This window comes from Emys orbicularis, chromosome 20, assembly GCF_028017835.1.
Source record: "Emys orbicularis isolate rEmyOrb1 chromosome 20, rEmyOrb1.hap1, whole genome shotgun sequence".
In the NCBI taxonomy this organism is placed as follows: domain Eukaryota; kingdom Metazoa; phylum Chordata; order Testudines; family Emydidae; genus Emys; species Emys orbicularis.
The window spans coordinates 1,860,800-1,876,182 of NC_088702.1; the positions used below are offsets into that span (position 1 = coordinate 1,860,800).

At 51.6% G+C, this 15,383-nt stretch overlaps 1 protein-coding gene across 1 annotated transcript; it reads left to right on the forward strand.

Annotated features, from left to right (window-relative positions):
- The first annotated feature begins 2,460 nt into the window (after positions 1-2,460).
- On the forward strand, positions 2,461-4,497 carry LOC135892437 (protein S100-A7-like). The gene is made up of 3 exons (XM_065420219.1): positions 2,461-2,593; positions 3,228-3,404; positions 4,069-4,497. Exons 2-3 carry the CDS (start codon positions 3,249-3,251, stop codon positions 4,279-4,281), a joined length of 369 nt encoding a protein of 122 aa, XP_065276291.1. The 5' UTR covers positions 2,461-2,593; positions 3,228-3,248; the 3' UTR covers positions 4,282-4,497.
- The last annotated feature ends 10,886 nt before the right edge of the window (positions 4,498-15,383 follow it).

Consider the following 15,383-nt stretch of genomic DNA (forward strand, 5'->3'; position numbering starts at 1 on the left):
GAAAGTGGATAAGGAAAAGTTATTTACTTATTCCCATAATACAAGAACTAGGGGTCACCAAAAGAAATTAATAGGCAGCAGGTTTAAAACAAATAAAAGGAAGTTCTTCTTCACGCAGCGCACAGTCAACTTGTGGAACTCCTTACCTGAGGAGGTTGTGAAGGCTAGGACTATAACAATGTTTAAAAGGGGACTGGATAAATTCATGGTGGCTAAGTCCATAAATGGCTATTAGCCAGGATGGGTAAGAATGGTGTCCCTAGCCTCTGTTCGTCAGAGGATGGAGATGGATGGCAGGAGAGAGATCACTTGATCATTGCCTGTTAGGTTCACTCCCTCTGGGGCACCTGGCATTGGCCACTGTCGGTAGACAGATACTGGGCTAGATGGACCTTTGGTCTGACCCAGTACGGCCTTTCTTATGTTCTTATGTTCTTATGTTCTTAAGAAGTGTCGGGGAGGGAGGGAAATGCTTTGACCCCAAATCAAGGCAAGCTGAATGTTACTGTCTGCGCTAAGCTGTCTTTGTTACCTTACAGAGCGGGCCAAGGAAGGGGTCAAGCCTGCGAACTGAGGTTCCTGAGGCATACCCCTTGGAGAAATAGAAAACGCTGCACAACACAGTAGGTGGCATTGAACTTTATATCAAAAGGATGATGCACTTGATTGAAATGCCCAAAGATTTTATCATGTGCTGCGATGACGTTAGTTTGGCAACTCATCCACACACGGCTGGCAGCGTCTCCAGTCGAGGCAAGACTTTGGCATCGGTTCAGGCGGGATGACTTCGTGTTACTGCTCCGTTCCCATGAAGTGCATGGAGCGTGCTTGGGGGATCGGGACCTGAGTGGACAAGGTTGGGATGCCCCTTCCAGAACGAGTGGAGGGAAGAGGGGCATGCAATCCGCCCATCACGAGAAAGAATTATTGGAGCAACGGCCGGTTCTGTCTTTCAAGTCTCACAAGTTTTACTGAAGGCAGGAAAAAGCTGGCAGGTGACACGGCTCGGCAGTGCAAAATGCTGGTTATGGAGAATGGATTTCTAGTGTGGAAAAAGGTCCATCTCAGAGAATTCAGGGGAGGTGACAAATTGCTGTTTTACCAGATGAGTTAAAAGAGGCCAGGCCAATAGGGGCTAATTGCTGACTTTGTCTCAGTTTTGCTCCTAGTAAGATAACGAAAAACGCTGCTGTGATATGCCACCCATTTAATAAGCCTTGGGCAGATTTCAGGGGCGTAGCCCTCGTCTCCTTTGCAAGAAACTATTCCCTTAGAAAACCGTTGAGAAAGGAGAAGTCCCTAGGGAGATGCAGAATGGAGGGCAGAGCAGATAGTTCATGGGCTTAAAAGTGTGAGCAAGAGAATGAAGAAATATGGGCCATTACCTTCCGCCCACATGTACAGGAAGCAGAAATTGACCTGGAACATTGTGTTCTTGGCTTGAGAAACTAAAGACATCGAGTCATATCTTAAGCTGTGTAAAGGGGCATGGATCTATTGAAGTCAGAGGGCCAAATCCCCAGCTGGTGTAAAGAGGCAGAGCTCCATTGAAGTCAATGGGTCAGAGAGCCCCCAGCTGGTATTAAGTCAACCTTGTGCCATTGAAATCAACGAACGACACCGATTTATAGGAGCTGAAGATCTGGCAGCATTTTCAACCAAGCCTGGTTGAGATCCCACTTTCATAAAGCAAATCTGCTATCCATTGACTTCCTAGGTGGGGGGTGTCTTCTCTGCACCCCAAATATAGCAGAGCAATCCTTCGAAGTGAGGTTCTATGCCCCCCCCCCGACCGCCCCACTGTTTTTCTCTTCCTCTTCATTTCTTTCTGAAGTTCTCGCAATCCTTCCTTTGCATTCAGTTCAGACTGGTGGTAGGAGGCCCACTGTGGGCTAGCTTTACAGATTAAACATCTCTTGTCTGACAGAACTTGTTTTTCACCTTCGCTGGACACAGACTCAAAGAACATATTTTCAGTGGGGAGGAGGGATAGCTCAGTGGTTTGAGCATTGGCCTGCTAAACCCAAGGTTGTGAGTTCAATCCTTGAGGGGGCCATTTAGGGAGCTGGGGCAAAAATCTGTCTGGGGATTGGTCCTTCTTTAAGCAGGGGGTTGGACTAGATGACCTCCTGAAATCCCTTCCAACCCTGATATTCTATAACACCCTCCACAACATCCATACAATTGCTTTGCAATGACATTGACAACCAGCGTGGCACTGGCTTTTGAGACCCCCCATAATGCTGTTTGGGGAACTAGAATGCAGAGACCAGCCTCAGGATTCCTGCACCCCTGTCTGTACCCCGTGCCGGCTGATCACGCAGAGCAAACGCCCAGACTGTGCCTCTGAAGCGACCCCGGCAGGCGTCACTTTCTGGACCGGTTCCAGAATTCTCGCCTGGGCGTGCTGGGTGCAGCGCGTTGCACAAGACTCCAGAGAGCCTTAAAGAACGAAAACAATAATGCCACCATCTGAGGGCGTTGTCTGTGTGTGTACTAAACTCAGCTCAAGGAGAGTATAAAAGCTTCTGATCTCTGCGCTGGCTTCACCACACCTGACTGATCGTCTCCTCTTCTGATCTCCAAGACTCGGGTAAGTCTGTTTACGATAAGTAGCCCTATTATTTATTTATTTGAACCACACCCTGGCTTTTCTAACCACCTGCCTTGTATAGCGCTTTATAAACAGGGGACATTGCCGGGCTGCTTTAGGGAGATCACGAAGCAGGATCCCCCCCCACTGAAGCAGGGGTAGGAAATGCTGCTGGAAGTACAGGATAGTCTCCAAGGCACACGGAAAGGGCTTTAGATTCTGTGTTTGAACATCGGGGGGTCAGACGCAGGGCTCATGGGAAAGGTAAGTCAGGGAACATCCAAACGCCTGCTTTCCGCAGGAAAAGCTGCCTTCATGGATACGCTGCTGGACTAACGCTGAGGAGAGCAGGGGTTAATTCCCACTCTGCCATAGCTTCCCTGAGTGATCGTAATCTCTCTGTGCCTCAGTTCCCCATCTGTGAAATGGGATCAATAATCCCCTCTTAGAGGCAGGGACTGTCTATGCACAGCACTCTCCGAGCTATTCGAAAACCAGTAATAACATGATACTGTTCTTGGTACCTTCCGCAGACTGGACAAGCGTTGATCAAGGCGGACCGAGACAGAAGGGAGCATTCATTCGTGTATTCTATAGTCTAACAGTTTCTTAGATAACTGTCTTTCTGTTTCAGGTTCCCTAGACACTCAGCGAGATGACAAGCAAACTGGAAAAAGCCTTGAATGATGTAATCGAAGTGTACCACAAGTACTCTGAAAAAAAGCCCAACTCGGATGATTTCCTGCAGAAGCATGAGTTCAAGCAGCTGCTAAAACAGCATGCCAAGTCATTTCTGGAGTGCACTCTCCCGGTAAGCAGAGACATGGGACTGTCTGTGGGAGGTGCTGGGAGTCTCCATGATAGTGCTTTACGCCCCTGGGGATCTGGCCTATCCTTTTCCTTCGCTTTACTTCTCTGGGAGATGTTCACCACATTAGTGTCCTGAGAGTCAAGTGGGGGAGTAGAAGTTAATCTGAAAGTAAATGCTATTGAGCGTCGATTTATGCTGCTTTAACCCACCGTTTGCTCCACTAGCGTGGAGAAGAACACTCGATCGATAAACATCCAGAGACCAAGAGAGACTGGACTTTATTCTGGACCTTCTCTCTTCCTGTCTTAGGCAAATGCCTTGATGGAAAAGCAGGCACAGCTAGTAAGGACCAAAGAAATGGTTGAGTAGACTCAGAGAGATGAATGGGGATTTCATGGTACACACGGAGGGTTTTCTCGAAGCACTTTCACTTTTATATTTTCACTGTCAGTGATTAGCAGTCAGCTAACTCCCCCTGGGAGCCAGGTGTCTAGCAGCCCTTTGGAGCTTTCAAATCTCTCCCCAAATCCAGAAGTCGCAGAATAGTATTTTGCTGTTAAAAGTTGCAAGGAGGGTTCATTGACCACCACTGGCACTGGGCAGTGCAACCTCCTACCACCGTGTTGCTAATGGATTCTTCCTTTGACTCTTCCTTCTTTTGCAGCGCGGGAAGACAGAGGACGAATACATAGAAGACCTGTTTAAGAAGGCCGACAAAAACAAAAATGGACATCTCCATTTCGAAGAGTTCGTTACCACGCTGGGAAAATTGGCCATACATGCTCATGATATCTCACACGGGGCTTGTGATGAAGGGTCTGGGAAGCCGGGTGACGGGCATGGGCATGGGCATGGGCATGGGCATGGCCCCAATTAACTTGGGCATGAGCATAATTCTGGCCCCGCTGCTGGAAGCTCCTCTGGGCACGGGTGTCATGGCTGTGGCACTAACCCCAGCGATGACCCTAACCACCGAAGTCAGGGAGACCCTTTGAGTTAAAACAAGACGAGATTTTGCAAATATCGAATGTAACCAGAGAATCTTTGCCTGTTTGGGCTGATAATGTAGCAATAAAACTTGCCTCTAACGCAATCCCTTGTGTCTGTTTGCTGTGTTCTTCAGTCTCCTGACAATGGGGTAACCTGCTGGGACTTGTGTGCTAATCACGGCGTGTAAATGGGGGTGGGAGAGGAAGGGTGGCCCAGCGGATAAGATACAAGCAGGAGTCAGGAAGTCTGGTCTCTATTCCCAGCACAGGGCTGGGAGCCAGGACTCCTTGGTTCTGCTCTCACATTTGCCATTGACTCGGGGTAAACGTAGCCAAGTCATGTTGCTTCTCATCTCACTGGACTGGGAGGAAGGATTGTCTGGTGGGTAAAACGGAGGTTCTGGGAGTCAAGACACATGGGTTCTATTCTAAACACCAGCCAGGATTCCTGGGTTCTGTTCCCACCCACCGCTGCTCCACTCGGACATTGGGTAAAGGTAGGCAAGTTGCTTCCCTTCTGCATTCCTCAGCCTTGGCCTTCTGCCAAACGGCAAGGCAGGAAACGAAATACAACTGAATAGCAGTGAGGCTGGGGCAGCGCGAGCGGGGGATTAAACATGACACAATCACGCAGCGATGTTCAAATACAGGCTAATGCCATATCAGGTTGCAGTCGCACGTTGGTCGTTCAAGTCCTCGCATCGTCCTCACATTAGGGAGCAAATGGGACCTGGTCCAATACAAGCGTGAGCAGAATACAGTGGACAGCAAGTGATTTAGTTGGGAATTGGTCCTGCTTTGAGCAGGGGGTTGGACTAGATGACCTCCTGAGGTCCCTTCCACCCCTGAGATTCTATGATTCGATGAAGCTTCCTGCAAGAGGGCAGAGGCAGAGTGCAGGGCTTGCCCTGAAGCATCTTCCTTATGGTGCTAGTGAGATGCTCAGCTGTGCATGCCGACCCCTGGCCTCACTCCTCTTCCTAGGCAGAGGTATTGTGACAGAAGCGCTCTCCTTAATGCTGGGTCAGCTTTTCTAGAGCACCCTTTCTCTCCTATCACTTTTTACCCTGTGTTTATATGCACAACAGTCCATGCTTGCAAAGAGCGATGAGGCCACCCTGGTACACAGCTCTCACTGGAGCACACGGTCCCCTCCTGATGTTCCCACCTCCGAAATCCACCACGTTAGCTCTGGTGACCTGGCACTTTGCTGCGTGGGTGGTCAGGCAGAATTGAACTCCGGACCATCAGTGCTAAAAGATGAGCCTTCACCACTTGAGCTAAAGGAGTAACTCCGTTCGTGGGCAGTGTTAGTAGACTCTTATCCTCTCCTGGAGCAACCACTTGAGTGGGACATGCAACAACCACTGAGCCAGCGGGTTACCTTTGCACCATTCAGGATGGTGGATGCGTCTCTCATATGCCCCTGGTAGATTTTTGGAGCTGTAGAAATAATAAGTAACCATGGCTATAATATGCCCATCCCATCTCTGGCTGGATAGGGTACAATCACTTTTATGTAGCACCACAAAATCACTTAGCCCTGAATCACCAGCTTCTGGAAAGTGACCAGCATGTTCTGCCTCCCGGATGGTGTGGCAAGGAACTCCCAGAGTAAATGGTTTGATGAAGATAGACCTTATCCTAGCAAATGGGTACAGAGGAGCCTGCCAGCGATCAGGTGTTGGACTTTCCTTTGTCCTAGGCGTGTGTATGCATCTCATCCAAACAGTGCTAACCCCATTCGGGGGTCCAGAATTGTGTCTATAGTTGGGTTTTCCCAGTACGGCTTTGGGTCCATCCACTCCCTCGTTTCCATATAGGCTCAAAAGACTCCTAGCCAGGGCGTCTCAGCCAACACCTCCTGATCCCATATTGACTACAAGCTGCAGCCGATTGTTTGACTGCCCTCATGGGTCAGTCTTAAAAATGTTCAAGAGACCAGATAACCAAGCGTAGCCCCGTTTATTGTCGAAAGACAGAACAGTACAATGTGACATACAGCCCCTCTGTCTGGGAAGCATATTCTCACAGCGTGGTCACCTTACACACAAGGTGTGCTCCAAAGAGATGCAGTTCAGCTAGCAGTATTTATTACCAACCTTCCTCTACATCCAATCCACCAGTTCATTCCAGTTCCGTAGCTTGTTCTGTACCTTGCTTTATTCTGGATGCTAGAATTCCCGGGACTGGTCCGGAAGGTACCTCCTTGTATTGCCCCATGCCTAGTTCGGTAAACTCCACTCCAGATAGTGATGAGCCATGACAGGACTCCCTAAGTGTACTGGGGAGAAAGTATTCATGCACCTTTGCTCTGACACGGATCCTATTTTCGAATGTCAAGGCTGACTTCAGCTTTGCAAAGGGTTTGTGGGATACCCGACGGGGTGAACAGAACGGTGGGCGTACGGTGCGCAGTACATAGTGTGTAATGTGTACTGTAACAATCCCAAGCACATAATACCTATTAACATGGTGTATACTATGTGTAACATATATGTATTGGCTAACACTGAACTCCAACCTTCCTGCTCCCTGCACTGCTCCCTCTGCCTGAGTGCTCAGGAAGGATCATCTCTCTGGAAAGCCACTAGCCCCCTCCCACAGTCCCCAGCAAGCCTGGTTTCAAGTCACATACTTCCCCTTCTGACATTGACTCCTCCACTCATTCCCCTCACCTGGGGAGATGCTAAACTGTTCTGAGTGTCCACACCAAGGTCTGTGCTCGCTTCCCTTAACTCCGTTTTTAAACCAGTGTGTGCAGACAGGGCCCGGGAGGCTTTTCTAGGCCATGCAAATCCCATCCAGTGGGGCTGGTATTGTAGATCCTGACTTTAGGACTTCGTAGAGGAGGTACCGTCATTCGGGTCCCAATGCTGTCTAGGCACAGAGGCAAACAAAGGGGATGGCTGAAGGCTGGAGCTGATTGTTTTGCAGATATGCTCATTGGAATGCAAAACTGTTCAGCCTGGTCAAACGGGCTCCTTAAAGGAGATTGCTGATAGCTGCGCAGAAAAGATTTCCAAGGAGATTGCTGATAGCTGTGCAGAAAAGATTTCCGTGTGTGTAGCTATGGGGCAACAAGCAATCAGGTCAGAACCTGTTCTCTAGCTTGGCTCCCAGGATCTGTGAAATCAGAAGCAAAAAAAAAAGAGGATACTTTGGAGGCAATTACTTTTTAATGCAACAAAACCCCACAGGCCCTGGAGGATACTAAATCTTCCAGGGTCACTTGAAACGGGGCGTCAGTCCCTAGTGAAACTGGGGTCTGAGCTGTCCAGGGGTGGGAGACAAATCCAGGGAGTTTCGAAGAATGACAGTTCTGAGTGTCTTCGGGGCTTGACAGCCTTTGCTGATTGCTCTCCCCCTGGCTAACGCCCAATCAGTGCACTCTTTTTTGGGCTGACTAAATAGGTACATTGCAAAATGACGAAGGCAATTTCAAACTGGAAGAAAGGTGTGCAGTTTTTGCGGCGAGGGTAATTAACTACTGGAACAGCTTGCAAAGAATCAAAGAATATTAGGGTTGGAAGAGACCTCAGGAGGTCATCTAGTCCAATCCCCTGTTCAAAGCAGGACCAACACCAACTAAATCTCTTGCCTAGGGATGTGGTTTCTGCCATGGAAATTTGATGAAAAAATCAAAAACTTTTGGCTGAAGCTAGAAAAATTCTATTCAGAATTGCTGCCACGTGCCCACTCATGGGGGTTGTAGTTTGGATTTCTCATGCCCTGATTCTTCTCTGCAGGCTGGCGTCCCTCATTGGACTACATCTCCCATGAGGCACCCTGACCTCCCCTCTTGCTCAGCTGTTGCAGTGTACCATGGGAGTTCCTAGCCGCAGTGCATTCTAGGAGTTGCAGCCTGGCTAGGGAACCTGACTCTTTGAAAAGGAAGGGGCATGAGGCAAACAACTCCCAGGAGACCCTGAATTGCAATGTGTCAGTTTTCGGGTGTTCTTTTTCCTCAGGAGAAGCGGAACGTTTCTGTGGAAAGTAGACGCTTTTCGTCAAAGAATTCATTTAATTGAAAACCGAGTGGCCTGTTGAAAACCAGTTTTGATGGCAGGTTATCAGCCAGCCCTGCCTGAAATCTTCCAATCCAGATGGGTCCTTTGAAGAGATGGGCTCTAGTGCCACCACAAGCGATTCGGCTCGGGGCAGGAATCCCGGGGAAATGGGGGGGAGGAGGGTGTTATCTGGCCCACGCTAGGCAGGAGGTCAGACGAGAGGATCATAACGGTGCCTGTGCACTCCCAGATTCAGACGCAACCATCTCCCACACGTGTGCTCAGGTCCTGTTCTGGCTGGTGCGGGCAGAGGGGTAGGGGAGAGAATATCGGATGTGTCCGGGAATTAGGGCAATAGTGGACAGAAGTTAAGCAGGAGGAGACAAAAAGCGACAGCCTTCCCCGGCCAGTGCTGTGAGGGCAGTGCCCGGATACCCCAGGGGACAGAAGGTCTCCCCCACCATCCCCCTGCTGGTGAACCGCAGCTCAGACTCTACCGCTGCAGCCCCAGCGTTCCATGGCACCAGCCCCCCAACCTCTCCTTGCTGGGACAGGTCTCCCAGGAGCCAGAGTCTGCCTGTGGCCTCTGGCTGGGCAGCATCGCAAGGGCTTAGAGTGACCAGATGTCCTGATTTTATAGGGACAGTCCCGATTTTGGGGTCTTTTTCTTATATAGGATCCTATTACCCCCCCACCCCCGTCCCGATTTTTCACATTTGCTGTCTGGTCACCCTACAGGACTGGCCCTCAGCTCGTCCTCAGAGAGCCGTGTTATGTCACCCCCTCACAGGGGCATGCACAAGTGGGGGCAAGCAGGGGCACAGCCCCCCCCCAATAATCATCGGGGGCACAGAACTCCTCCAGCCCTGGGGGGGGGGGGGGGAGCAAGCTCCTGCTGGGGCCAGGGCGGGGAGAGAAGAGTGAGCTCCGTCCAGGGCTGGGGCGGGGTGGGGTGGGGCGGACGGGGCAGACAGGAGATCCAGCTGTGGTGGGGAGATCCTGCAGGGCCGGGGGGGGTGTGTGTGTGAAGAGCAAGCTCCTGTGAGGGGAGGGAAGAGAGAGCTCCTGGGGGTTCACAGAAGGTGCCCCTCCAGAAGGGGTCAAATTTAAATTCCTGCCCACGCCCCGGCCCCCTCTGGTAGGAGCTAGGCCAGTGTTGACTTGCCTGGCCCTCACCTACACCTGGGCTGGCAGAGACACCAAGCAGAGCTCGGAGGGGGCCTGTGCAGGGAATCTCCTGTCGGCTCGCGCTGTATGTCTGACAGTCACATGCACGCCACACACCTCGAGCTGGAATTTGACGAGCGGGTGCAGCAGGACATGTGGGTCTGTGCAGAACAATGATGCAAGGTCCCACTGAAGAGAGCCATTGGGCCAGTTTTGCAAGGCCGACAGAGGCACCAGGATGTGGGTTCTGGTTGCAAACACTCCCTGACAGGCAGGAGGAAAAGGCAAAGATACAGCAAGATGAGTCAGGGATAGCAGGGACAACCAGCTCCCACTGCCTGTGAGTCCTGGCTTCTGGGCATGACGGAAACCCAGGAACAGAGCTCATGTGCTCTGCCGTCTCCAGCCCTCTGACTGGCCGGTGCTACACCCCCTATTTATCGTCGGAGAGGCGACGCTGCTGGGGGAGGTGCCCGGCTCGAGGAGACATACCGGTGCTAGCTCCAGAGAGCGTGGTTCCGACACCCCAGGGGACTAGGCACCTTGGGTCCGTACCCAGGAGAGACCAGCGAATCTTAGAGTTTAAGGGCCACCAGACCGGCTAGCCTGACCTCCTATATATCACGAGCCCCCAGCACCCCCACGCTAACCCCCCACGTTTGTAGGTATAGTTGGGATTATATTGTGCCACGTGCATTCCTTTGCATTTATCAACATTGAATTTCATTTGCCATTGTGCTGCCCAGTCACCCAGTTGTGTGAGATCCCTTTGCAGCTCTTCGCAGTGTGCTTTGGACTCAACTATCTTGAGTAATTTTGTATCATCTGCAAATGTTCACCCCTTTTCCCAGATCATTTATCAATATGATGAACAGCACCGGTCCCAGTACAGGCCCCTGGGGGACACCGCTATTTACCTCGCTCCATTCTCACCATTTATTCCTGTCTTTTACCTGGAGTGCTTGGCAGTGCTTTCAGGATCATCTAACGATCCTTAATTTTAATTTAATGACAAGCTTTGGTTTTCGTAATCACCCGGCCTCTCCTTAGAAACAAACTCCCTGCCCCAAGGGCCGCAGCTGGGAGCAGCACAGAACTCATCACTTGCCACACTCACGCTGTGGTGCCGTTAAGAGCTCTCTGGGGCCAGGGCGTGTGCTGTGAGCAGACCTCAGGGACTAAACTCGGGGGTGGGGTAGAGCCTCCCAAATGGTGAGCCTGGCTCAGAGCCCTGGCCCTCCCCCTCCTGTCTCCCATCTCCCGCCCTGGCCAGCCCTGCTGCTTCAGGGAAAGGAGACCAGGAATACATTGGGGGGCAGGGGGGGGATTCCGTTCTGACCACCGCAGGGGGGCCGGCTGACATGAGCTTTTATGAACATAAGACATAAGCCGGAAGTCGGCCCCAGCCCCACCGCCCCGTCACACACACACAGTCGCACTCAGAAATGCATCCAGCTCTCTCTTCAAGCTGATGAAGTTGTTTGTCCCCGTGACAATCAGGGTCCAGGCTCCCCCAGGGGAGAGCGGAAGGTTTAAACGGCCCCTGCTCTGAAGGCTGAGAGACTGAGGTTCTCGCAGACTAAGGGGGAGTCCTCCACGAGACCCTCCGGCTTCCAGCCCTCGAGGGACTTGGGGTGAGAACGCTCAGCTGGGCTGGAGCAAGGTGTGAAAGTGCAGGAACATCGCCACTGACCCTGGAGTGGGTGTGACCCGTCATACGAGTACAGTCTGCAATGTGCCCAAGACAGGACAAATGACTTGGAGGGAGTGTCTCTATTGAAGTAGGAATCAATCTGGTAATTACCAGAAAGGGAGAGAATCAGGTTGCGGCATGAACCTGTGTGGAGCAATCGCTGATGAAACAGGGCTACGGAAAATTGCATAAAAGGTGTGAGCAGAGCAGCGGGAACTCGACACGTCATTGATCCGTTGCTGAGAGTCCTTAGGAGACGCGGGTAAGTCTGTTTATAACCAGCTCTTTTAAAACCTTGGAACCCAACTGGTCGCCACTGAGCAAAACGTTTGGACTGTAACGTCTCACATCACCTGAACTAACTCATGTTTTTTTCCCCAGGATCCTTCACTTGGTCTGAGGCTGGGACCCAGGGGTGGGCCTGGAGGCAAACGATCTGAGGAGATTGCTGCAGTAGAAACCTCTAAATTGGGCCATCCGCATTGGCAAGGACCACGCCAGGAGCAGTGGGGCTGGGGTTTCAGCATTTCGTTATTACCCTGGGCACTGCACTAACGCCCAGAGACCCCCGCCCGGATCAAGACCCCTTTGTGCTGGGTGCGAGATGGTCCCGGTCCCAAACGGTTTGTAATCAAAGGCCCGAAATGTCCAGGGAATGTAGAATCCAAACGGGAGCCAGGTGGTACAATGGGCAGACCTGAACAGTGTTAGAAGCACAGGGGTCCACTGATTCTGATCCGTCCCTGGGGTCTGCCAGGGCTACCCCCCACCCCCGACGGCAATGGCGGCAGTTTGACTGGGGTACGACCCAGATCCTTTTTGTACTCGAAATATCTTTCAACATTTCATTCTTCCCAGGTATTGCCAGAGCTCAGGTGAGGCAGCACTCAGACACCACCCGTTAGCCAGGCCTCCTGTTCTCTTCGCCGCCTGCCTGGTCAGCCCCATGGGCCAGTGTAGGAAGGAGAGGCGGGCCATGGCTTCCCTTCCTCCTTCTCCTGCCCTCTTTGGTGGGGGATGAGCAGGGCTGCCGGGACACCCCGTCAAAAAGTGATCCCGGTGGCTCCAGTCAGTACTGCTGACCGGGCTGTTAAAAGTCCGGCCGGCAGCGTAGCAGGGCTAAGGAAGTTCCTGCCTGCTGTGGCTCCATGCGGCTCCCGGAAACAGCGGCATGTCCCCACGCTGGCTCCTAGACGCCGGGGCAGCAAGGGGGCTCCGCACGCTGCCCCCACCCCAAGCGCCAGTTCCGCAGCTCCCATTGGCCAGGAACCATGGCCAATGGGAGCTGCGGGGGCGGCGCCTGTGGACGGGGCAGCGCGCAGAGCCGCCTGGCCGTGCCTCCGTGTTGGAGCTGGGGGGGGGGGGGGGGGGACGGGACACGGGACAACATGCCACTGCTTCCGGGAGCCACCCAAGGTAAGCGCCGCCCGGAGCCCACACCCCTGACCTCCTCCTGCACCCCAACCCTCTGCCCCAGCCCTGATCCCCCTCCCTCTGAACCCCTTGGTCCCATCCCGGAGCACCCTCCTGCACCCCAAACCCCTCATCCCCAGCCCCACCCTAGAGCCAGTACCCCCAGACAGAGCCCTCACCTCCTCCCGCACCCCAACCCTCTGCCCCAGCCCTGATCCCCCTCCTGCCCAACGAACCCCTTGGTCCCTGACTGGAGCATCCTCCTGTACCCCAAACCCCTCATCCCCATCCCCATCCCAGAGCCCGCACCTCCTCCCACACCCCAACCCCCTGCACCAGCCCAGAGCCCCCTCCCGCACTCAGAACCCCTCAGCCCCAGCTGGGAGCATCCTCCTGCACCCCAACCCCCTCACCCCCAGTCGGAGCCCTCACCGCCTCCTACACCCCAACCCCCTGAGCCAGCCCGGTGAAAATGAGTGAGTGAGTGAGGGTGGGGAGAGCAAGTGACAAAGGGAGGGGGGATGGACTGAGCAGGGGGCGGGGCCTCAGAGAATGGGCGGGGCCTCAGTGGAGGGGCGGTGCTCTCTGCAGTGCTTTCAGCTTACGAATACAAGAGGCTAGCTTAGAAAGAGCTGTGTGGTAACTTCTAACCGCTCTTCCTAGGCTCTGGAGAGAAAGCAAAGCACAGACGCTGGCCTGTTCAGACAGTCTGGTTTGCTGGGAATATCCGGGTATAGGCGGGGAATGGGGCAGTCAGGAGGGAGAGAGACATGGCTCTCTACCCCAAGAGAGGGGACGGCTGAGGAGCAGGGAGCTTAGGGTGGGTGCCCTCGAGGGGGCTACAGAAGCAGCTGCCCTGGACTGTGGCAAAGCCCTGGTCAGGAGGGGGAACCATGGTCAAGGGGCTGCAGAAGGGCCATGCCCAGAGGCGAGGGGAGGGGATAAAGGGGGCTGTGGGGTGGGAGTCAGGCGCTCACATACGTCCTCTCTGCTCTCCAGACCTGCTGCTGCTCTGCCTGCGGAGAGGCCAACCGCTCCTCGGGGAACAGTACTTGAAGGGCGCCAAAGAAAGTTTGCCCAGGGCACCATTTCCCCTAAGGCCTTTCATGATGCTGTGAGATTAAACGGATGTATTTGTAACCTCTGCTTGGGTTTTGTAATGTGCAATTGTAAAGCATGCCCCCTGCAAGACTTCTTCTTGGGCCGGATTCCGATGCCCTTACTCATGCTTAGTAGGGCCGTACGCCAGACGCAATCCTAGAGAAATAGAACCTTGGGGGGAAACGAGTGTCTTTTCTGCAAAATGTTTTGGCAAAAATGATTTTTCCCCCATTTTCATCGACATTTTTCTGAATTTTGGGTTTTTCATTTTAGTTTTTTTTAGTTTGGGCATTTTTGAGGAAAACTGAATTTTTTAGAAGAAAAATCTACATTTAATCGAAAAGCCATTTTCTGTGAAAAGCAAAACCAAAAACCACAAAACAAAACAGCACCCCTCCCCCCCCCCCAATCCTACACATTTTTTGATGAAAATGTTTTGACCAACTCTATATTGAAGTCAATGAGATTCCTTGTGGCCTAAAGTGATACTTAATGTGGCAACAGTAGAATCTAGTTCTTTATCTCCGTCTCACAAGCACTTACTTACTCCTTGTTACTAACACTAATGCGTATTACAAACCACTATTAGAAATGCCAACAGTTAGTTAGTCCAGAGTAATTTGTAAATGGTATTTTGGTTAAAAGCAATAGCACTGAAAATGTTTGCTACAATAGATTCTCTTATGCATGTGAACAAAGGTTGTTTTATGTCATTGTCTAAATCTGATACTTGGGAAAAAATGAATAATACAAACAACAGCAGAAATTATGGACCAAAATTATTCTTATTGAGAAAAATAGTAATCACTGATTACAACCGGACTTACCCAACTCCCTAGAAAGGTGTCCAGACCAGTCAGTGTTTGCTCCTGCATCTTTTATAGTCTCTCCCTGGCTTTTTCTCCAGAGACACACTCAGATGAGGACACACAACAGTATGTGATTCTAATGGGGTTGCTCACCTGAAGTTTATCAGGTACATTTGCCTGGTTGGTTACTGACACCCCTCTCAGAGCAATTTGGCATTTTTCATAATCGATGGAGGTTGCAGATAACCACATGTATCGCTGGTCACACCCATGCTGGGATCTTCAGAAAAATATATGGGCCAGATCTGGGCATTTATTTCAGTGGCTATTGCAGTGTCATCAACCCCAAGCATTTAAAAATCATAAGTCGAGCCCCAAAATATCATGAGATAGGGTGAAAAATCACGAGATTTAAAAAATATTGCATTTGGGGTTCTTTCTACTTGCTGTTTGGCTTTTGAGTCTTTAGAGATCATGTTTTCGAGCTTCTCTCTGCAGCCCCGAGGGTTCGAAATGTACTTTTGGTCTATATTGAAACCTGAGAGTCTCTGACAATAACATAATGGGAGCGGAGCTGTTTCGAAAATCCTGGCTTTGCTCCATTAACTACTGCGAGAGGAGATGATTTTGGACACACAATGTGAAATGATTAACACTTAAAGAGCTGGGCAAATGCACATGGATATAAGTATGTTCCCTAAAGTGTGATCGCGATACTGAAGCAGTGCGGGGGTCAGAGACTCATTTCATTACTATTTTTTTTTTAAAGTTTAAGCTAAACAACTAGCGGAAGCAGG

Bases quoted from the DNA above. Each gene is read 5' to 3' on its own strand.
- LOC135892437 (XM_065420219.1), top strand. From the start codon at position 3,249: ATGACAAGCAAACTGGAAAAAGCCTTGAATGATGTAATCGAAGTGTAC. The intron at 3,405-4,068 runs GTAAGCAGAGAC...CTTCTTTTGCAG, and splicing joins TTCTGGAGTGCACTCTCCCG to CGCGGGAAGACAGAGGACGA.